At 41.1% G+C, this 24,320-nt stretch overlaps 1 protein-coding gene across 8 annotated transcripts in view; it reads left to right on the plus strand.

Annotated features, from left to right (window-relative positions):
* Positions 1-22,931, plus strand: part of WDFY3 (WD repeat and FYVE domain containing 3) — a 303,349-nt gene extending 280,418 nt beyond the window's left edge. For all 8 annotated transcript variants that reach the window (XM_058433183.1, XM_032146792.2, XM_058433198.1 and 5 more), the window contains 9 exons: positions 564-718; positions 1,683-1,841; positions 4,075-4,254; positions 8,153-8,335; positions 9,796-9,892; positions 13,101-13,424; positions 14,065-14,176; positions 14,938-15,135; positions 19,736-22,931. In XM_058433183.1, coding sequence (XP_058289166.1) covers positions 564-718; positions 1,683-1,841; positions 4,075-4,254; positions 8,153-8,335; positions 9,796-9,892; positions 13,101-13,424; positions 14,065-14,176; positions 14,938-15,135; positions 19,736-19,859 — 1,532 coding nt within the window. In that variant the 3' untranslated portion in view covers positions 19,860-22,931. The remainder of the gene's footprint in view (positions 1-563; positions 719-1,682; positions 1,842-4,074; positions 4,255-8,152; positions 8,336-9,795; positions 9,893-13,100; positions 13,425-14,064; positions 14,177-14,937; positions 15,136-19,735) is intronic.
* The last annotated feature ends 1,389 nt before the right edge of the window (positions 22,932-24,320 follow it).

Consider the following 24,320-nt stretch of genomic DNA (forward strand, 5'->3'; position numbering starts at 1 on the left):
ACAAAGTCTGGTTAACTTATGTGCCATTCTATGCCATTTGGCCTCATTACACAGACTCTGCTCTGTGCCAGCATCAGTCACTGCTGGCGATTCTTCTGGAGTAGTAATGTGGTCATCAGAGTGCTGGTGTGGAGCAAGGAGTCCGTTCCTCTAGGGAGTGACATGACCTTCCTTGAGGAAGTCTAAGGGCTGGCTATAACTTGGGAGGTACTAAAGACATAGGTTTGTTGATAATCTGTGTCCCTGTGACATTCTAGGGAGCATCCCAGATTACTCTCTACAACCCTAGGGAGGCAGACCTGAATGGTAGTAACTAAACCAGAGAGTGCCCAGAAATAGGAAGGCTGGAGGAAAGTCCTGCAGAGGACCTGTTAGGTTCAACATTCCACCCAGCAGGTCTTGTAGGAGATTCAAAAGCCCAGCTCTGTTTCTGAGCTCATTTTGTCTCAATGTAGGTGTCAGGATGCTTGATTTATATGAATATTTGAAATTATCATGCTCTATGAGATAATGACGTTAGTTTTTCCTGTTCCTGTCCTAATACCATGATTTCTTTTTTCTAGAACTCAAAGAACCTGTGGGACAAATCGTATGTACAGATAAAGGTATTCTTGCGGTGGAACAGAATAAGGTTCTTATCCCACCAACCTGGAATAAAACTTTTGCTTGGGGCTATGCAGACCTCAGTTGCAGACTGGGAACCTATGAGTCAGACAAGGTTTGCATTATTTCCTGCCTACTCATTTAATATTGCTCTTTTGTGGTCTGACTATCCTATATGACTAATAGGGTTGGGGAGAACCCAGTCCAAGGGCTTGTCAGCTGTTCCTCCAAACCCCAAAAGAAAAGTGAGCTTTCCTATTTGGGGAAAGGAGAGCTTCACTGAATGAGAGCAGGAAAAAGGAGTTCATAGAGATGTCATGTTCCCTGCAGAACAAGCCTCTCTTGCAAAGTTGTGTAATAGGGGCTAGCAGTTTCCTTCTCACTCAAAGAATTCCTCCGAGAGATCCTAGCCAGCAAGGTGCTCAGCATTTCTGTCAACCAGAATAGCCTCCTTTTGATGAGTCACCATCTGGCCTACTTTTCATTTTAGTGCTCCAAACAAGCTGGCAGAAAACCTGTTGCTCCATCCCACAAGAAGCAACAGCAACTGTTTTGGGTCCCATAAGTACCTCTTGGAGAGATGATCCGTAGTGATCCTTTAGTGCCCTGTGTTTGCCTTCCAACAGTCCCCTCCCAAATGCAAGACGAAAAGAATCTGCATAGTCTGTTATGTTGCTTTGTAACATGATTCCATTCTGTAGATGTTCTCCTTAGCAGCAGTCATGCTCTCTTTTCACATTCTGTCTACAGCAAATGCATCCTTTTGCCACATTGTCCCCTGCACCTTCCATAGGTCACACAGTTTGAGCATCACTTTCCCAATCTGGAGAAATCAGAGACCCCCAGTATAAGCAAAGTCCTTTTTGGTTATGACTTTCAGCAGCAACAATAGTTTGGAGGCGGTAGGGGTAGTTCAGGGTAGAGATTCCGTGGATATGCTTCTGAACTACAGCTAGCTCAGAGCATGAGCCGCTGTTTGCTGGTGAGGTGCCTGCACCTTCACTCAGCTCTACTCCTTGAGTTTCAGAAGTTTGTAGTACTTAACGGCATGTGTGTCTCACATCCGTTTTACTTTACAGGCCGTGACTGTTTATGAATGCTTGTCTGAGTGGGGCCAGATTCTCTGTGCAATCTGCCCCAACCCCAAGCTGGTCATCACGGGTGGAACAAGCACGGTTGTGTGTGTGTGGGAGATGGGCACCTCCAAAGAAAAGGCCAAGACCGTCACCCTCAAACAGGTAAGAGAGAACATAGAAAATGCTAAGAGGGACATATTCCATCTCCTGTGCCTACACCCTGTAGGAAGTAAAAAGCTTCCTTAATTCTGAGGTACTTCAGATATAATGGACAAAACCAAAGTGATGTTCTGTTGCTAGAAATACTTTTTTGAAAAAAAAAAAAAGGAAATCAGAATAGGCTGTTTCTAACAATGATCTAAGCCAGTCCCTTTGTTAAAATCTGAAGAAAGTTATCTTTAGGTAACATATATTTCAGTGTATTTAAGTAATATAAACGCAAAAGTCTAAATTGAATTATGTTTGCTATTGACTCATATTAATTTCCTTCCAGGGTGATTTCCATTTATCTGCCACTAAATTCTTTATTCTTTGTTTTTCTCTTTTCTCATTTGTCATATACTTAAGGATATGCCAAACTCATGAATATATTCAGTAGAGCCCTTGATGATTTAATTAACAAGTATTTCTGATTGCATGTTACATACATGACTCTATTATTAATTTTTACTTAAAGCAAGAATCCTTTTATAATTAAGCCATTTCTTAATATTTGATCTGTGAGAGAACTTACCATAAGGTCTTTTTTAAATAAGGAGCATATATCTAAGTATTTTTAATGATATAAATTTGAAAAATAGTGTAACAATACTACTTATCAATTATTGAGCACCTCTATTTCAGGGGACTGTGTTGAGTATTCTACAAATACAAAACTCTAGTCCACACAATTCTACAAGGTAGTTATTAGCCCCATTTTACCCCTGAAAAACACATAGGTTAGAGTGGTCAAGACACAAGTCTAAAGTCACATGTAGCAGTAAAGCTATAATTTAAATTAAGTTCTGTCTGACTTCAAAGCTGTTATAAAGCCAAACTCAAACAGTGGTGTCATAAATACCTATAGAAAAAAAATTGAACCCCTGTTCAGTATAAAACTGAATCATCTGTATAGGCCAGAAACTTCACAGAGTTGCTGGGTCCTGAGGCAAGCCATATAAAGAGGGAGAAAGTCTTGAAGTGAACAGATTACAAGGTTAATAGTACATTTTGCTGATCTAAATTCTGCTTAAAAATATTTTCCATTTAGAAAATGCACTTTGAAAGTAATGTGCCAGGAAAAAGGACTGCCTACTTAAAATAGTTTCCTGGGGTTTGCTAAGCATGCAATAAAGATGTCTATATGACCAAAATTTTAAGCCAACTCATTTTTTTATATTATGCACACACACACATATATATATTTCATGTGTATACACAGATAGTTTTCTCTCTCAAAAGTATTAAAAAATTGTTCAACCTTCAATCTATAAAAAATACCTACTCTACATGATAGAAAAATCTCTCCTGTAAGTTTACACTGATTTACACCCAAGGCTTTCCCCAAATGTACAATAGGAGGCAACCTCTTACATCCTAGTGTGGAAGGCGGCAGATGAAGCCAACTCATTATTAAGCGGATATATTTTTCTGCCAGGGCAGATGGCCCATTCTGAGTACTTAGGAACTACTAACCGTAATCTAAATCTTTTTCTTCAGAATATTTACTTATTTTCACATCCTGCCATTTCCCTGGGTCCTTTTTCTCTTCATATTCCAGCAAAAGAGGGAAGTTCTTATTCTAGTTTAAAGAAAGAATTCCTCTCAGGCACAAATACTCAGATATCTCCCATTGGCAGCAGGACTTCAGCATGTTGACACCTCAGGACTACATTCTCCCTTTGTCTATTGTAGACCACGTGCTACAACCATGTGGTTCTCACAGTTTATGCATTAAAAAAAAAAATTCATTCAATTGTAATTCCTTAGAATGGTCTGAACAGGAGTTTGTGGCATAAAAGAATAGATATAGAGTTGAAATTCTGTATTTTTGGTGCCCATAATCAGTACATCTCTACATAAAAATGGTATAAAGAAACCCAAGCTGGGTTGTGGTTGTCATTCCCTCTTCCTTCTAAGATCCTGGCCCAACTCCAGAAAAGAAGTAATGTGAAAACAGAGAGAAGAGCCTCCAGAGTGCTCCAGGCTTCTCTCTACCCCCATGGGCTGAGGCAAGGGCAGTCAGCAGGAGGAGAAAGGAGGTCTGCCTTCCAGACTCTCCAGACACCACTGCTCGAGTCACCTACTACCCAGCATGCGTGCCACTGCTTCCTGATGCATCCAGGAGCTTCTGGAGTCACTGTGGAACCCTGTCACTGAGACCAACCTGATTTTGTTTGTTTGTTCTCATTCGTAGGCCTTACTGGGCCACACTGATACCGTGACCTGTGCCACAGCATCATTAGCCTATCACATAATTGTCAGTGGATCCCGTGATCGAACCTGTATCATTTGGGATTTGAACAAACTGTCATTTCTAACCCAGCTTCGAGGGCATCGAGCTCCAGTTTCTGCTCTTTGTATCAATGAATTAACAGTAAGTAGTAAATTGCCCACTTCATTTCTGTTTAGGTAAACAAGTAGTCTTGTTCAAACTCAGTTAAAAATGGTGGGGCTCAGGGGAACATGTCTGAGTTGCAGCTGCTCGGGAGGCTAAGGCAGGAGGATTACTTGAGCCCAGGATTTCTGGGCTGTAGGCACTATACCCATCAGGTGTCTGCACTAAGGTCAGCACCGATACGGTGACCTCCTGTAAGTCGGAGACCACCAAGTTGCCTAAGGAGGAGTGAACCAACTCAGGTTGGAAATGGAGCAGATCAAAATTCCCATGCTGATCAGTGGTGGGCTGTGCCTGTGATAGCCATTGCACTCCAGCCTGGGAAACAGCAAAACACTGTCTCTTAAAAACAAGTAAATTTTTCTCCTAAAAAATGACTCATTGTTTTTGAAGTTGATAGATACTCATTTTGTAAAAGTTACTACCTTTTCTTTGATTTAGTGTTGTTTGAAAAGCAAATAGATGTTAAAGTTTGTAATCCAGAGAGCAGTTTTGTCTTAAAATTCATTCACTGCTGCATACAGTAGAGAGAACAAAATTTGATTAAAATAAAACAAAGCTTTCTAGAATATGTTTTTTTAAAAAACAAGAAATTTGTAGGATTTGTTAAGAATGTTAGAAATTGGCCAGGCGTGGTGGCTCATGCCTATAATCCCAGCACTTTGGGAGGTCAGTGCAGGTAGATCATTTGAGGTCAGGAGTTCCAGACCAGCCTGGCCAACATGGTGAAACTCCGTCTCTACTAAAAATAAAAAAATTAGCCGGGCTGGTGGTGGGTGCCTTTAATCCCAGCTATTTGGGAGGATGAGGCAGGAGAATCGCTTGAACCCAGGAGGTGGAGATGGCAGTGAGCCGAGATCGCTCTACTGCACTCCAGCCTGGACAATAGAGTGAGACTCAGTCTCAAAAAAAAGAAGAAGAAGAATGTTAGAAATGTGTTGAAAATTTTAATAAAATATAGTCAGAGTATGGAAAGTAAAAGGGGTGACCTTTGGGTCCCCAAACAAGAGAAAAATTCTTAGATAGCTATTTTCGAAACAGATCCAAAAGTTATCAAAAGATGCTATCTCTTTTCAGAAATAGTTCATATACAAATAAATGAAAGAAGTCAAATAAAATAAATGCCCTCATCTAGGATCCCTCTACACATACCAAGCCTACCTGAAGCAGACAAGAGGGGATTCATTGCTAAGATGGTCTTGAAACGGGAAGCTTGAGGGCAGGTTTACAGAGACTAAGGCCTCACAAGCTTATCGCATTAGTAAGTAGATGATGTGGGTCTGCATGTAGGTAATGCCCCATATACAAATCAGTCTTGGGAGTCAACAGGAACCCACCCAAGCCTCATCGCTTCTTAGCTATACATGTCCATCGCCACCTTACCCTCACACCTACCACAGGGCCATCCTTCATGACACAGAACAGTTCTAGCCATGTCATTGAGTGACATTCACACCATCACCTACACAGACAGCTTTCCTCTTGAAGGATGCTGCATCTTTGATTTCTACCAGAAGTTACTCAGTATTAACACTTTTAGTCAACTATCTTGTAGTCACTTATTAAAAAAGGAAAAAGAAAGGAATTCACTTATAGTTGTCAATCACTTAGAGTGTCTTATTAATAATGGCAGATGTACTCAGGTTGAGAATGAGTGAGGGACATGCAAGGGTAGAAGAGTCAAATTTGTTTTTGTTTTTGAGACGGGGTCTCGCTCTTCCGCCCAGGCTGGACTGCAGTGGCGCTATCTCGGCTCACTGCAAGCTCCACCTCCCAGGTTCACGCCATTCTCCTGCCTCAGCCTCCTGAGTAGCTGGGATTACAGGCGCCCGCCACCGCACCCGCTAATTTTTTTGTATTTTTAGTAGAGACGGGGTTTCACCATGTTAGCCAAGATGGTCTTGATCTCCTGACCTCGTGATCCGCCCGCCTCGGCCCCCAAATTCGTTTTTTCTGTCTGAAAGGTTTAAAGAGGTTTTCAGAACAACACCTTAGGTTGGTCCTGCAAACATTTGAACCAAAAGAGCTTTACAAAAATGTGGGTGCTGTAGAACTGCTCTTATGCAGCAGTGTTGAGTCAGATGCTTAATCCATTATTTGGAGCACTTTGTTTTGGGGTTGTTCTAAACTTAAATACTGATAATTTTATTATAGCCAGTTGTTATTTGAGCCAGTGCACACTAGTGGATTGCAATATTTGCTGCAAATACTACAAAAGCAGTCTTTTCTTTTTAAGATGCTTTTGTAATATCTTAATAACTCATGAAAAGATTTCTATTTCTGTTGTATTTCTCCAACCAATATCAAGCCTGCTTTACTTCAGTTATACTTCAGGCCAGAGCTACTTTGCCTTTAATTCTTCTTATGTCTCTGCCCTCATAAGGACAGGATTTACTCTAATAAACTCTAATTAAGGCCTCAGAGTAACTGAAGAAGGTCTTGCCCAGTGCAGAATGGAGCAATTTTCTCTTGCAGAGACTAAAGCCACTAAATAAAACTCAACTGCTGACACTCATAGTCAGAGATGGTTCAGTAACTGATACAGAAGTAGACACAGCAATGCTTTGCTAAGTATTGTTTTGGTTTGGGTTTTGGTTTATCTCTTGCCATTTTGGTAGCAGAAGAGCTGGGGGGGTGGGAGGAGCAAGGAGGAGCAGTAGCAAGACCAGCACAGACGATGCAGCACAGACTGTGGATGGAACAGGCCCAGTCCTCCTCCTCACCCTACCCCAGCCTCCTCCACCTTACCTTCTTATGTGTTGATGCTGCTTTGCAGCTTCTAGTTCTCCTCTGTTTTTGCTGACCATCTTCAGACTTATGTAGGTTCTTATGTATCTCCTGAGGGTACTGAACTTTACCAGGTCTTTTCTAAAGGTAATACCCAGCATTGTGACAAACAGACTATCTTAGGAATGAGAGAGGCAGCACGGTATGGTATATAAGCTTTGGGGCTATAGAAAGCTGGCTTCAAATCTCTGATGATAAATAAGTTACTTAAGTTCTTTGCCCCTCACTTTCATCCTTTACAGCAGGGCTAGTGATAATCTCACAAGGTTGCTGTGTTAATTAGAACATCTGAAGTCTCCACCCCAGTGACTGGCACACAGGAGATGCTTCAGAAAGCATCCTCCTTTCTTTAACTATAGTGTGTTGTGTTCTCACCAGGTTAGGTAGAGCCCAGCCTGGTGGAATTTAAGAAAATAGGTTGTTCTTTTCTATCTTTGGAACTCATAAAAACATAAGTTATCAGCTCAGGGAGTCTTGGTTTTTACTAAGTTTGCCAAGAAGTGACCCATTTACCAGTTTCCTTTTCTCCCCCCACATTCCCCCACCCCTATTTTGAATACAGATTTTAAAATAGGATATGACAGCATTACCAAGATTGTGCCTTTTGATTTATTGAAGAAACACAACTATATCTGGACTAAAAAATGCCTCTTCTACCCTATGGTTTTAGTGGTTGGATTCATTTTGTAAAAGTGGAGGTGGATTCCTGCCTCTAGATGAAAGGCGTAATAGATTTTGTTAACAATGGGAGGAAGAAGAGTAGTTCTTCATCTCCTCAGATGACAGGGAGCTTTCTTGTGTCGCCAGACCTTGCTCAGCAGTGTGCCAGGGACGTGAACCTGCCCTTTGTCTCCATCCGTGGTCCCTTTGGCCACTGCATCCACTCAACTATGAATTCTTAAAGAAGCCTCTGTTCAGGGTATTTTTTTTAAGTCAGCAAGTACTGAATTTCAGGTTACCCAAGAAATTAGCCACTAGTCTTAGGACTGAAAGGCTCTTTGAGAACTAGGCCAGGGATTCAATTTGCTTCAGAAACCAGAAGGTAATTGGAAGGGGGCAAAGAGAATGACGTTTTTCTCTCTCTTCTCAGGGGGACATTGTGTCCTGCGCTGGCACATATATCCATGTGTGGAGCATCAATGGGAACCCTATCGTGAGTGTCAACACGTTCACAGGTAGGAGCCAGCAGATCATCTGCTGCTGCATGTCGGAGATGAACGAATGGGACACGCAGAACGTCATAGTGACAGGACACTCAGATGGAGTGGTTCGGGTAAGTGAACTGAGAGAAAAACTCATTAGGATATTTGTCATCCTAGTTTACCTGAAACTTGTAGCTAATTACAGGTTAAGAACACCTGAACAAGTTGTAATGTTTAGTGAACTCTCGCTCCAGCTCAGACAGGCCTTGGCCTCTGCATTATCAGACATGAGGAACACCGGTGTCTTGGCCTCTTTTCTCCCTATTAAGTAGATCTGGTAGTGCTACTGGCCATTTGACAGCTTGACACAATGAGGTCACTTAAACATGATTCCTATGTCACACTGGGATTGCTCAAAATGCGAACTGCAGAAGTACTGGGTTTTCAGCCTGTCAAATGGCTTTGTAGGGAAAACATAGTGAGCAGGGATAAGTCTCTTCCCTACAGAGAATCACAGTGCTGGAAAACACTTCCAGGGTCCCCAGCTAGGATCCCAGATGACTGCACCGGAAGCCTAGATGTAGTTTATCCTTTTCTTAGGTTGCTATGTGCTGGGCCTCTACAGAAAATAGAGGCAATGGAGTATTCACTTTTATGGTCTGTTGAGGTACTTGAGTTTTTCTGTCTCAGGAGATTTTTCTTTATGCTTGTTTTTCTTGAATTGTGCTCTTTGTAAAAGCAGAGAGCAGCTGATTGCCACCCTCTTCAGTCAGAGTCACATGTTGAAAGACAGTGAGGCCATCAGTCCACTCCAATACCACACCCTGTACCTCACACAATACACATCTGTGCACACACAAAACTCACAAACACACACACCCTGCAGTCCGCTTCCTCGACAGTGGTATTTCACACTGCTCATAAAATAGCTCCCTAGCCAGGCACCTGGGGATTCTGTTCACTGTGTGCCCTCTTGGAGATCTATAATGTGTATTAGCATATGCAAGACTCTGGGAGGTTTTTGTAGGAAACAAAAAAGCTTACTTAGTTGAACTATGTTTTTGTTTTGTTTTTGAGATGGAGTGAGTTGCTCTGTCGCCCAGGCTGGAGTGTAGTGGTGCAATCTCAGCTTACTGAAACCTCTGCCTCCCAGGTTCAAGCAATTCTCCTGCCTCAGCCTCCCAAGTAGCTGGAATTAGAAGCATGCACTGCTATGCCTGGCTAATTTTTGTACTTCTAGTAGAGACAGGGTTTCACCATGTTGACCCGGCTGGTCTCAAACTCCTGACCTCAAATGATCCGCCCACCTTGGCTTCCCAAAGTGCTGGGATTATAGGCATGAGCCTCTGCGCCTGGCCTGAACCATGTTTTTAAACTGATATGACTATAATCTTTTTCCCTGTACTTTGAAACAGCCGTTGTGTGCAGGCAGCCCCCTGCCATATCTTCCAAGATATGGGAAATATAACTGTATAACATGATGGAAATTAAGTTATCTGTTAACCCTGACAGTCTGTCTTCATTGAGTAATGTAAATTGGTTCCTTAATCTGTTTCTTAACTTTTTAATTTTTGTACTTATTTAAATTTAGTTTTGGAGAATGGAATTTTTGCAAGTTCCTGAAACACCAGCTCCTGAGCCTGCTGAAGTCCTAGAAATTCAGGAAGACTGTCCAGAAGCACAAATAGGTATTTAATACTTCTAAAAATGACTCAATCGTTTTCATATTTCTTTTAAGTCACCATGGATAAACTTATACCAAACAACATAAAGAGGAGCCCAAGGTTGGGCACTGCTTGGAGAAGCATGGTTGCTGCCTGTTGTGTGATTCCTTTGAGCAGACATGCAAGGTTTTCCCTACTTCACTGGGCAACATTCAGTGTGGTGGTGTCTTGTGGTTAACTTCCACATTCCATACTAAATATAGCACTTACTTCCTAGAGTACCAAAGGCTTTGGCTTTCACTTCTGAAAACACACAACAGACCTAGAGGGCGTGCTGTTGTGTAAGTCAGACAAGCCCTGCTGCACCCCAGCCCCACATTTGTTCTGCCCACCATGGGGCTGGCTCAGTGTGGACGACAGATACAATCGTGTTTGTAAACAATTAACAGAGGCAGACCAGAGTCCACAGTCAGACTTGCTTACGTTAGGGCATTAATTTCACACTGAAGCCTGGTTACCTATAGTCCATTATTTGTGAAGCAATTTAAAATTTTCCAGTGAAATATAGAGATAATTGATTTCTACTCAGAATAACTGAAAGCAATGCCATAACGCCAGGCTGAGATCTGCTTTGCATTGCAGTCACTGAAGAAGCCACCCCGTTTGATGTAGAACACTGGGTACAAGGAACTTCCTGGAAAAGAACAAGGTTTTAAGTTTGACCTTCAGATTGTTTCTCCATGATTGGCTTTTGTGCACTGAGAATTCGGTGTGACTTTGATGATGTGAGAGAGTTAATAAAGGAAACTTAGCAGAAGGACACAAGTCATTTCTCTACATAAGCTGAAAGTAGCTTTTACTTTCCATGCCAGAGAAGAAAAAAGAGCCCTTGGGCAGGACATTTTAATGTTGGTGTTATATTAGTACATGTAAATTTCTAATTACAGCCCCACCAAAAAGGTCATCTGGGTGTTTGGGGACATAAAAATTCAGTTTAATTCAATAAGTGTTTGGGGGTTACCTGTTAATATGTCAGATATTGAATTAAGGGAACCAATGAGAAGTGGGTCATTTTCCTTTCCCTTAAAAAGCTTTTAAGTAAATAACAGTGGAAGAGGAGATGAATGAGTGAGATAGAAGGGGTCAAATTCAGGGTGGAAAGATACTTGTATGTCTTTGTTGTGGGCAGTCTGGCAGAAGTGGTAGAGAGGGAGAACAGCCCACAGGAAGGATTGGACAATGTAGAAGTGGTGAGATTTGTGGGCACTTGCTGGGGTGAAATGGAAACAAGCTAGTGGTTCACTGGAAATTAAAGCCGCTTCCAAAGCTGCTTGTTTGCAGACCTCAGAGCTCACGATCATAAGCCGTTGGGGTGAAAACTTCATTCACATTAGTCCAATAGCCCCCTACTGAGTAGGATGCAGGCAAATAAAGTATTTGTCTTACTAAGAAAATAACTTTGGTGGGCTCAGTATCCTCAGGAGTTGGTTCTAAGACCTCCTTTTGATACCAAAATCTGAGAATGCTCAAGTCCCTGATATAAAATGGTGTATGTAGTATTTGCATAAAACCTGCTAACACCCTCCTGTATACCTCAAATCATCTCCAGATTACTAGCAATACAATGTAAATGCTGTGTAAATAGTTGCGATATTGTATTGTTTAGGGACTAATGACAAGGAAAAAAAATTCTGCACATGCTCAATAACAGACACAGTTTATTTCCCCAAATATTTTCCATCTGAGATTAATTGAATCCATGGATGTGGAACTCACAGAAATGGAGGGCCAGGTATACTTGTTTCTTATACATTTTCCCTCCAGTAGACTTTATTGCAAGAGAGTAGAGAGTTGATGTGAAGAAATGCAAAATAACAGTGAAAAGAGGAAGAAGAACAAAATTCCAAAGTAAGGCTTTCATAGAATAATTCACTAATCTTTAGCCAGATGTTGTGGCATGCACGTGTGGTCCCAGCTACTCAGAAGATCTGAGGCAGGCAGATTCCCTGGGCTCAGGAGGTTGAGGCTGCATTGAGCTATGATCGCTCTACTGCACTCCAGCCTGTGTGACAGAGCAAGATCCATGTCTGTAAAAATAAATACGTAAATAAAAATTAAAAATAAGATAATTCACTAATCTTTGAGTCATTAACCACTATATGCAATGGCCCTTTTCTCTACCATCTTGTAGAAAGAATATCCAAAAGTAGCCGGGCGTGGTGGCTCACGCCTGTAATCCCAGCACCTTCGGATGCTGAGGCGGGTGGATCATGAGGTCAGGAGTTCAGGACCAGCCTGGCCAACATAGTGAAACCCTGTCTCTACTAAAAATACAAAAATTAGCCTGGTGTGGTGGCAGGTGCCTGTAGTCCTAGCTACTTCCGAGGCTGAGGCAGGAGAATCGCTTGAACGCAGGAGGCAAAGGTTGCAGTGAGCCAAAATCGTGCCACTGCACTCCAGCCTGGACGACACAGCAAGATTCTGTCTCAAAAAAAAAAAAAAAATATATATATATATATATATATGTATATTTAAATACGTATATATGTATATTTAAATACGTACATGTATATATACATATACGTATATATGTGTATATATACGTATATATATATACATATATATGTGTATATATACATATATATATCTATATAAAGAATATCTAAAAGTAATCATTTAGAATGACAATTTCAAGAACTCAGGAGGCACAGAGCTGTTAAAGGAGTCCAGAAAAGGGGGAGAATACTTTGAGCTGAAGGAATTGGGTGATTTAGAGACAGGAATGTTTAAGCGGTGCCTTGAAAGCTAGGTGACATCGGAACACACAGAGATTGGAAAGATGGGTCTAGGCGGCACCAGCAGCATGTGAAGAAGCTCACCTTTGGAGGAGCAGGTCTGCAGGGAGAGAGCTGGAGTGACACCATCTAGCTGCAGCACAGCAGGGAGTATGCGGCAAAGGCAGATTCTGGCCAGATTGTGAGAGATTGAATTCCAAGCTAAGGATTTTGGCCAAAGTTTTTAATAAACTCTTTCAGAAATTCGACTTTTTTATTTCTTTGCTGTCTGTACTCTAGCCAAAAATCCTGGCACTTACTTTCTTTTTTGTTACACTTAGCTTAAAATATTATGTCTATAGAGGCTTATAACTGGGAGAAAAAAAATACTAGCAGAACAAAGCTGGGTGTAACTTTGATGGTTCTGTATGTTCCAATTCTCTCAATGCTTCACCCAGGGCAGGAAGCCCAAGATGAGGACAGCAGTGATTCAGAAGCAGATGAGCAGAGCATCAGCCAGGACCCTAAGGACACTCCAAGCCAACCCAGCAGCACCAGCCACAGGCCCCGGGCAGCCTCCTGCCGCGCAACAGCCGCCTGGTGTACTGACAGTGGCTCTGACGACTCCAGACGCTGGTCCGACCAGCTCAGTCTAGATGAGAAAGACGGCTTCATATTTGTGAACTATTCAGAGGGCCAGACCAGAGCCCATCTGCAGGGCCCCCTTAGCCACCCCCACCCCAATCCCATTGAGGTGCGGAATTACAGCAGATTGAAACCTGGTAACTTGAAGTCTGGTATCTATTTCTCACTCCTTCTATGTGGTGTGAGGGTTGGTGGATTGAGGCGGTGGGGTCTAGCTCTCCCTGGGCCCCACTCTGGATGTGCCCTGTGACCTGGGCCACTCAACACAGAATGCCTCTTTACACAGATGGCCTCCTCAGTTTCTTCTAGTGTAAAGTGGAGTTAAAAATTCGATCCTACAATGGTGTTTGCAATATGCTGGGCATCTTTTAAAGAAAAATACCTCAAACCAAAAACTGCATTTATTCACAACTCATTAAATCACAGAAGCTAATTAAAAATGAATAAATAAAACTGCATTTGCAGGTAACTTTGCCCAGAATAGAGGTAGAGGCAAGGTCCTCAATTGGAGAAATTGGATGCATCTGCTTGCATTGAAAATTTCTCCTTCTCATTAGTTTGTCTCCTTCAGTGAGATGTTTCTCCAGCCTGGCCCATGTTAATGTCAAGCTACGTAGCTTTACTTTCAACCAAGGCAGCAGCTGCCGAGAACTGGAAAAGCTGCTGTAGCTGTATGTTGAGGTACCCCAAGTTTAAGGCCACTATCTTAGAGTATTTCTCCCCAGTATTGGCTTCCCTCAGTTGAGTTATGTCGTGTCCTCCACTTCTCCACTCCAGGGTACCGATGGGAACGGCAGCTGGTGTTCAGAAGTAAGCTGACTATGCACACAGCCTTTGATCGAAAGGACAATGCACACCCAGCTGAGGTCACTGCCTTGGGCGTCTCCAAGTAAGTGTCAGGCTTTTTCCGGCTCCGCTTCCCATCTGAGTCATTTGGTTAGCCAAGGGCCACATACTCCAGCCCAGTCTTTGGGGAAAAGAGATTTTATTTGTATTATCATACGTAGCTCAAAGAGATAAATTTGAAGAAGAGCCCTGTCAGTGTATGGATATTTTTCTTTTCTTTTTCTTTTTTTTTTTTTTTTTTTTTTGAGACAGGGTCTTGCTCTCTCACTTAGGATAGAGTCAGGGGCACAATCACAGCTCACTGCAGCCTCAACCTCCCAGGCTCAAGCAGTTCTCCCACCTCTGCCCCTCAAATAACTGGGACTATAGGCGTGCACCATCACACCCAGCTAATTTTTGTATTTTTTGTAGAGACGGGGTTTCACCGTGTTGCCCAGGCTGGTCTCAGGGTTCAAGTGATCTGCCCATCTCGGCCTCCCAAAGTGCCGGGATTACAGGTGTGAGCCACCATGCCCATACACTGGATTTAAATTCTGAATTTTTTAAAAAAGTGAAAAACTGCTTTTTCTATTCTTCAAAGATACAGCAAGGGTGATCCAAAGAAAACTGAAATGGAAGTGTAAATTTGGGCTCAGTTCAGTTTTTGTCTGTTTACACATACATCTCTGAGTGAATCAAGGGGTCTCTCCAGGACCTTTACCAGCCCCGACCCCAAAACACACATCCACCAAAATCCAGAGAGCCTCAAGAAGGAGATCACAGAAGCCTTCCGTGCAGTGACCTCCTCTGTCGTGTCTCCTGCAGGGATCACAGTAGGATCCTCGTTGGTGACAGTCGAGGCCGAGTTTTCAGCTGGTCTGTGAGTGACCAGCCAGGCCGTTCTGCTGCTGATCACTGGGTGAAGGATGAAGGCGGTGACAGCTGCTCGGGCTGCTCGGTGAGGTTTTCACTCACAGAAAGACGACACCATTGCAGGAACTGTGGTCAGCTCTTCTGCCAGAAGTAAGATAAGATATCTGCTTTTTGAATTTACATTGATTAAGCTCTAAGGTTGTTAATTATGCCCTGCACACAGGTTCTGATTTGCCCTGGCGTCCCCACTACAGTATGCCTTGTTGGTATGAACCAGTCTTCACTTTTTCTGTTCTTCTTTATTACTACAGTTAGGAAATTTTTCTGTCATAGAAGTCACAAACACCTTGTCATCCATGACACAGAATGCACATATGCTAATATTTCATCGTATTTAATTTAGAGGCCTGTATGTGAAATGATTCTATAAAAACTATAGATACATTGTAAGTATCCTCTTTGCACCCTTCACCAATCACCCCATTCTCCATGTTTTTATACTTTCAGAAACATGTATTGCCTCTGTAAACATTACATCATACTATTTTGGTGTTTTCAGCTTCACTTTCCAGCTTTACATAGTATACTGTTTTTGCCCTTCTGTAACTTTCTTACTCAGCATTGTTTTTGAAATCCATTTATATAGATATCTTATTCTAATATATTCATTTTAACTACCGTCAGTTATTTTAATTATATGAATTTATCACCATTTATTTCCCTTTTGATGCCCTCTCAGGGTTTTTTTTTTTTTTTTTTTCTGTTTTTATCAGTACTATAAATAATGCTACAATGCACATCCCTATAAATGCCCTTCTAGTACACAAGCTGGAATTCCTCTAGAGATGGAATGAAATTGGTAGAACACAGACTTATTCTTGATCTTAATTAGATATTGCCAAATTACTCTTCAAAACAGTAGTGCTAGTTAATACTACCTCCAACAGGACATGAAAGTTCTCCAAATTCTTAGTCATGCTGGGTACTGCCAGACTTTTTCCACTTTTGCCAATCTGATAGCTAAAAAATAGTGCTTTGTTGTTTTAACTTGCAATGCTAGTGAGACAACATCTTTCATGTTTGTTGGCTATTTGGGTTTCCTTTTGGGTACTTTGCCCTTTTTTTTTTTCCTCGAGAAGTTCTTTTATACTGTGCTGTACACCTTTGTCTTTTATATATCTTGCAGATACGTTCTGCCAGTCTGTGGCTTGCATTTCAACTTTATATATGTTTTTTCTGTCATCTACAAGTTTTTAAACTGGTTGTAGTCACATGTATTACTCTTTATGATTTTTGCGTTTTTGTGCCTGAAGAATTCTTTCCCTGTCCTAGGATCACAAAGATAATCTTGTTTATTTTCTTTTAAAGGTTTCAAAGTTTTATTTTTCACATTTAGGTCTTTAATTCATTTGTAATTTATTTTGGGGTATGACATGAGGCGAGGATCTATTTTTCCCCCTTATGAAAGGTCAGTGGTCCCATGGCTGTAGATTTGGTTGATATCTCTGTCCTACACCCGGGTCCCAGATACACATCCACAGTCGTTACTTTTTCTGCCAGACAACAGAAAGGATTCCATGGACAGTACACTTTAAGACTTATATTGCCTTACTCCAGAGATTCTTTCATAGAAAGCATATTATTCTCAACTTGTGTAATTATGAGTCCATTCCTGAGGTTTTGTAGGCAGCATTGGCTTACTGGTATGGGCATAGTCTTTGGGTTTACACTGACCAAATGCTCATTGTGCTACTTTCTGTTGCCGTAATGCCAGCAAGTTACCGAGCCTCTCTGAGCTTTGGTTTCTTCATCTGTAAATGTGGGTAAGAAGACCAGTCCTCTTAGAGCGGTTGAGAGAATTAAATGAGATCACATATATGAGTGTTGTAAAGCACCAAGTTCAGAGTCTGGCAAAACAGGTGTTCCATAATTTGATTCCTTAAACCTTTTCTGCTGGGCAGTGTGGTTCAAGGTGAGGGACCCAAAAAGTTGCAGCCAGCCATTTCCTGTGGGAATTTTTGTGAGGCTGGCAGAGGATTCTGTCTAGTGGCTCTGTGCTTTGAAAGGCCTGCTCTATGAAACCTATAATGGGACCAGGCATGGTAGCTCATACCTGTAATGCCAGCACTTTGGGAGGTTGATCACCTGAGGTCAGGAGTTCGAGACCAGCCTGGCCAACATGGCAAAACCCTGTCTGTACTAAAAATACAAAAATTAGCCAGGTGTGGTGGTGAGCTACTCAGGAGGTTGAGGCGAGAGAATCACTTGAACCCAGGAGACAGAGGTTGCAGTGACCCGAGATCATGCCACTGCACTCCATCCAGCCTGGGCAACAGAGCGAGACTCCATCTCAAAAAAATAGATAATAGGCCGGGCGCGGTGGCTCACGCTTGTAATCCCAGCACTTTCGAATCCACTCATGCACCTGGCGCAAGAACATCAAAAAAAAAAAAAAAAATAAAAATTAAAAACCATAAGGGTAAGCACAGAGCCACTAGGGGTGTGTGTATGTGTGTGTGTGTGTGTGTGTGTGTGTGTGTGTGTGTGTGTAGTCTTTCTTTTTTTTTTTTTCTTTTTTTTTGAGACAGAGTCTCACTCTGTCACCCAGGCTGGAGTGCAGTGGCGCAATCTCGGCTCACTGCAGCCGCCGCCTCCTGGGCTCAAGCGATTCTTCTACCTCAGCTTCCTGAGTAGCTGGGACTACAGGCGTGCACCACCACGCCCGGCTAATTTTTGTATTCTTAGTAGAGACGGGGTTTCACCATATTGGCCAGGCTTGTCTCGAACTCCTGACCTTGTGGTCTGCCCACCTCAGCCTCCCAAAGTGCTAGGATTACAGTCATAAGCCTCCGCACCCAGCCTATATATATATATTTCTTGAGATGGGGTCTTCCTCTATCACCCAGGCTGGAGTGCAGTGGCACGATCACAGCTCACTGCAGCTTTCATCTCCCAGGCTCAAGCAGTCCTCCCACCTCAGCCTTCCAAGTAGCTGAGACTACAGGCAAGAGCCACTACACCTGGCTAATTTTTGTATTTTTTGTACAGATAGAGTCTCACTATGTTCCCCAGGCTGGTCTCAAAGCCGCAGGCTCAAGCAGTACCCCCGCCTCAGCCTCCTAAAGTGCTGGGATTACAGTTTTCAGCCTCCACACCAATCATATTAATCTAGTGATTTGTACTAGCACTCCCGTATGTATGCTGGCACACATCTGTTCTTTGTAGTGTTTAATTTTCAAAATATTGTTAAATGTAGGTAATTCTTTAAATTATCCATTGCTGTTAAATGTTGGATGGAAGCTTTATTGGAAACTGACCAAACAGTGATAAGTTCCGATGAAGCAGGCACAGAAAGAAGTGCTTTCCAGAACGCACAGCCTGTGATCTCTATGGCTGAGAGCAGTTGACACTCCTGAGGGTTCTGAGAGGTCCAGTGACAGTCCTTTAAACCCATAAGCTTATAGTACTTAATTTACTCTGTGGACATTTTTACTGGTAGATTAATGGACTAAACATAAATCTCCACTTCAAGGTCAGGCACAGTGGCTCACGTCTGTAGTCTCAGCACTTTGGGAGGTCAAGGCAGGAAGATCACTTGAGGCCAGGAGTTTGAGGACAGCCTGGACAATGTAGTGAGACCCCATCTCTAAAAAAAAAAAAAAGGCCAGGCACGGTGGCTCACGCTTGTAATCCCAGCACTTTGGGAGGCCGAGGCGGGTGGATCACGAGGTCAGGAGATTGAGACCACAGTGAAACCCCGTCTCTACTAAAAATACAAAAAAAAAAAATTAGCCGGGCGTGGTAGCGGGCGCCTGTAGTCCCAGCTACTCGGAGAGGCTGAGGCAGGAGAATGGCGGAAACCCGGGAGGCGGAGCTTGCAGTGAGCCGAGATCGCGCCACTGCACTCCAGCCTGGGCGACAGAGCAAGACTCCGTCTCAAAAAAAAAAAAAAAAAATTTTTTTTCATTTCCATTTCAATCTTCTGAAAATCTAAGCCTAAAGTGATTTAATACCACATCCTGAGTCACACCTGGCTTTATTCCGGGAATAAGAACTCTGAATACTTCTTAAAGAATTTGAACATCTGTTAAGAATAGTCTCCTTCAAACAGTTCTAGCAAGATAAATAGGAAATGAGGGTGTTGGGACTGGAAAAGGAAAGCCAGTCTAACTGCTTAAGAAATGATTAAAGAGTGGATCAATCAAAATGTTTAAAAGCACAATGGAACTTGATAGTGATCAAACTCATATTTCTCTTGGAAATTAGAAGACTCACTAATGAGTTATTAGTAATTCTCTTGAAAATAGATACTCATTAGTGAGTCTTCTAATTTCCACTAGTGAGTTTTTCTAATTTCCAAGAGAAATATGTCAAGCTCCAAGTAAAGACATTGACATACCTCCCAAGCTTATAGGTCATGAGAATTAGTCTACACAGGTAGAATGGCCTCACATCGCTGTTCAGACACGTTGGCCTCATTGTATAGGAAAATCTTAACGCTGTTTTTTTGTTTTCGTTTTTTTAATTCTCATCAGTCAAAGAAATAGCTTCCCTGGTTTAATACTGCTTTTCTTCATAGACTGAAACAAATAATACAGCTTTCCTTTTAGTCCTTGTTCAGCCACACAACACGAACCAGTATGGCCTTTGGCATTTTACTGCAAGCTTTCCATTCGATTATTAATGTTTCCGGTGCCCATGATCAAGCAGGGAGAAGACCTATAATTAATTGACTTTTCCTTTCCTTTAGGTGCAGTCGATTTCAATCTGAAATCAAACGCTTGAAAATCTCATCCCCGGTGCGTGTTTGTCAGAACTGTTATTATAACTTACAGCATGAGAGAGGTTCAGAAGATGGACCTCGAAATTGTTGAAGATTCAACAAGCTGAGTGGAGACCACGGTCTGTAGACCCCTTCTCGATTCTCCTGTGCCAGCTTGGAAGGCATTGAAAACAGTCTCCGTTTACACATCTCTTCATACCACGTGTTTGAAGTGTTAAAATTCAAAGGGATCATTGAATAAAACGGGTGTAGAGTACAGGAATGGGGCAGACGCGATTCAGGTGAACAGCACAAGAAGAATATGAGGTGGTTCCTAGGAGCAACACTTTCGATCTCCAGTTCTCCCTGATGACAGTAGCTGTCTCCAAGAGAAAAATCCTCACTTATTAACTCTGTTTTCTTGCATCTCATTTTTATAGAGCTACTCATCCTTATTTGGAAAAACCAACAACAAGAAAGGCTTTTAGAAAATGGTTGTAAATCTGACTTCTTTGCAAGTAACTATGTATATTGTAAATAGATATAAAAGGCCTTTTTTCTAAATAAGGACTTAACTGCCTGTAACATGAAACTTCAAACTAAACCACTAACTCAATGAACTACTTATGGTTTGTCTGACATCCCTCACTTACCAATTAATTATAAATATGTTTTTTTAAATCCCCAAAGACATTATCTGTGGTCTTTTTTTCCTTTCAAGCTCAGCCTGTGTGCCTGATGTCATTTCTTTCAAGTTGCCCACAGTATCTCCACTTAAACTAGGCTAGTAACCAAAATAATGTGGACCTTCTTTAGGAAACAGTGTGGGAGAATAGGAGTCCAGCTGTAAGATAAACTGGAGATATTTGGGCGTCTTGTACCTGGCTACGCACCACCTCAGTGTTGTTCCTACATAAACAGGGCCCCTTTTAAACTTGTATGTGGACTGCTGTTTGGTCAAAGAATACCTTCTTAGCATTGCAGAACGGTGGTCAGATGACCAATGTAGTGCAGGAAACAGCCCTGTCTCAACTAATGGAAATATATTTGCATGTAACCCAAAATTAGCTTATCTTGCATAGAACATAATAAGTATGTGTCTTTGGTGACACTGATGTTCTACTATAGCTTATTTTCAAACAAGGGGTAAAAAAAGGAAAGAAAAAAGTGTACAGAATTAACATATAAACTTTGTTGTAAAACTGAATCATGTCAGAACTGCTTAAAATTAACCTTTACCATTTAATGTCATCTACCTGAAAACAGTGAGATTTATACTGTATCAATGTCTATTTTTTTGTTTTTGCTATGAATATAATTACAGTATTTTAATATTTAGTTATTTAATTTGTTCTACTAGTTGGATACAGAACACACAAATCCAGGGGGATTAAAGCTGGAAGGGGCTAAGAGATTAGTTTACAGAGAAAAGGCTTGGTGGTGGGATTTTTTTAAATGTGTGTTATGTACATATATATATATATAATATATATTAAAAAATGAAACAATCTAGATTTTAACATTTTCAGAAACTTAGTGATAATATTATGAACAATTCTAAAAGCCCTGTGATTTGAAAAATGTAGAATCATTAATGGCCCAAGATAGGCCTTCACACCTTCACAGGTGGGAAAGGAAAGGCCTTCACACCCTCACAGAGGCATCATGCAAAGGACAGCAGCTTTGGCTTTTCCAATTTTCCGTCTTTAGGCCCTGGTGAGAGGCACACTTATGCACTAAAATGCACATATATGCACATGCATTCAAAAATAGGCATTTGGTACAATGGTGATCCTGTACCTGATGGGCTGAAACCAGCTTAAGAACAAATTTGTTCTTCCTGATATGATAACTAGGTCTCCAAGAGAAAATACAAAGGCTGCTTTAGTGCCTTACGCTTACTAAATTTAAATCTTTATTTACCTGGGTTTGAGCCTACAGTCTATTTATGATTACATATCAAAATTGATTAAAACACTTCCATTTCTAAAAGGTCAAATATACTTATTAATAAAAGGATTATCGGCATTAATACTTTAACTTAAAGAAAAGTTGTGTTCTGTTTTCCTTTCTGTGTCTTACTCCCCCCACACTCTCCCTCCCCCATCACCATCTTCAATTCTAATAAATAATGCTGATGTTCAATAGTTGCAGAAATTGTGCTGTTACGTAACTGTGGGCCTTGCCCCTGTCTGGCCCTCTAGATGAATTGTAGCAGTGTTATTCTACACTTTTTAAAAGAAGCGTCCTCCTTTTGTCCATGAATCATGTTTACCCCATACCCAGTGGCAGAGGTGTTCTTTAAAGACTTGAATATATGAATGTGTGTGTGTAGTTACTTAAAGGTTATTCCTCTTTGTAATAGGAAACTATATGGGATGAACACTTTTAAACTTTCCGACACAACTTCATTACTAACTTTCTAACAGAACTTCCATAACTAGAAGGTGGAAACCAAAACCCTCGTGGTAGTATTTCCTCTGGCAGCTGGTGCTGTGGGCAACTGTTTTGTTCAATCGGGTTTCTTTTCTTTTTGCCTCTAATGCAGAAATCAACAGAATCACTCACACATACAAGTACACTCACATACATAAACTATTTCTCTGGATATCTTTCTGTGTTCCATGTAAATTTCTTTACCAACATCTGTTGTCAACATGTACATCTACCTTAGTGTGGTCTGCATTCTTTTTCTGAGAGTACCTCACAGGGCTCCTGCCTGATCTTTGTAGTTTGTTCATTCATCCATCCACCTGTTCATTTGTTCATCCATGTATTCTAACATTTGTGTGTAGTGTGCAACTGTAATGTCATGCTTTTGAAGAAGAGAATAGCTGCCCATAGCAGCCATCCGTCTGGATAATAGCAAAACACTCTAGATAAGTTATTTTGCACTTTCTTATGTATAAAGTTGGTAGAAACTTATTTTTGCTTTGTATCATTTAAATACATTTTGTTTTGGTAAATGAACTGTGTATAAAATATTTATGCCGTTAAAACTGTTTTTAGAAAGTATTTTTAATTTCAGCAAGTTTGGTTACTTGTTGCATGACTATTAACACAGCTGACTTTTTGTGTCAGTGCAATGTATATTTTTTGTCCTGTTATTAACTTGTAAGCCCTAGTAATGGCCAATTATTTGTACAGCAACAGAAGTAAATTGAAGATACTGGCTAAGACTGGATTGATTGTGGACTTTTATACTATATTGCAGAAACCAATATCTGTTTCTTGGTGGTTATGTAAAAGACCTGAAGAATTACTATCTAGTGTGCAATCTGTGATATCTGAATGTTCATTGTATATTTGTCTCTGATGCAAAAAGGTAGAGTAACACAATTACAATACATGATTAAATGCAATAGTCCAGGTACTTAAGTAATTTTTTTTTCATTTCAAATAAATATCTACTATTTACCACCAAAAGAAAGAAAAAGAAAAGTTGTTAAGTCAGTTATTCAGGGAAGGAAAAACAGATCTAGTAACTCCCTAACTTTATGTAGTTCTTTTCTAGTTGTAAATACTTTCAGAAGTACCTGCATAAGATTGCAGAAGTATTGGCTGTTAAGGTTCCAGTTCCAGTTCTAGTTTGACTCATCCTTAAAAATCAGGCTTTCTGCAGTCTGAGCTTCTCAATTGTGCTGGATTCCCAGGGCTAATGAGTGTATGTGGATGGCAGTAAGGAGAAGCAAGCCCCTTCTGGGAGATGTGACCCTCAAATTTGACTGGACCTGTAGAAAAAGACTTGTCTGCATGGTTTTGGCTCTTTTTTCCTGAGCTTTATTCTCCAGCCAAAATACTGTGAAAAGTAAGCAACAGTGTGTATATATATGTGTGTCTCTTAGCACCCATACTGTAGTCACCTAAGGAATATTCCAGTGTCCTGCCCCTTACCTGGAACTACAGCAGCCGCTGTTAGCAGCTCGTCTTTCCAGTTCAGCCTTCAATCTGAGAGTTAGAACTCACAATCCATTGTTCTTGTTATCAGCTTGTTTGATTTTAAAATAGCCTTTCTGTAAAGAGTTTTTAAGTTTATTTAGGCTGTTTTGATGATTTTACTTTTCCTCTTTCTAAATATACTAAATTCATTTTAAGCTTGAACAGCAGAGCCCCAAATTTGAGTATGTTTTGCCTATTACAAATTTTACCTCAGTGCAACTCCACTTGAGTGGCAGAAGATGAAGGAATGCCAAGAACTAAAACAATAGCAATTTCTTTAAAAATTAAAAAAAAATGGTAAAAGAGAAAGCTTAGAGCAGCTCCCATGTTATTAATGCTTTATTACTTACAGTTCTAGTGACGGGTTGCAGTCAAGGATGGACACTGCAGAATTCTCAGATGCAGAAATTCAGAGTTTAAAAGAACAAACATGCAAATGATTTCCAGTGAGTCCCTTGTCTGCCATTTGCTTCTCATCTTCAACGCAATTTTCCCTCCACGCCTCACTTTTGACCATTTGATGGACTTGGCCCAGCACTTGGTTAGTCTCTTTGCTTTATGAATATTCTCATTTCCTCCCACCTATTATAAAGCTCTTTTTTTTCTTTTACTTTTGCTAGAGACAGCACCAAGC

This window comes from Hylobates moloch, unplaced genomic scaffold, assembly GCF_009828535.3.
Source record: "Hylobates moloch isolate HMO894 unplaced genomic scaffold, HMol_V3 SCAFFOLD_2, whole genome shotgun sequence".
Classification (NCBI taxonomy): domain Eukaryota; kingdom Metazoa; phylum Chordata; class Mammalia; order Primates; family Hylobatidae; genus Hylobates; species Hylobates moloch.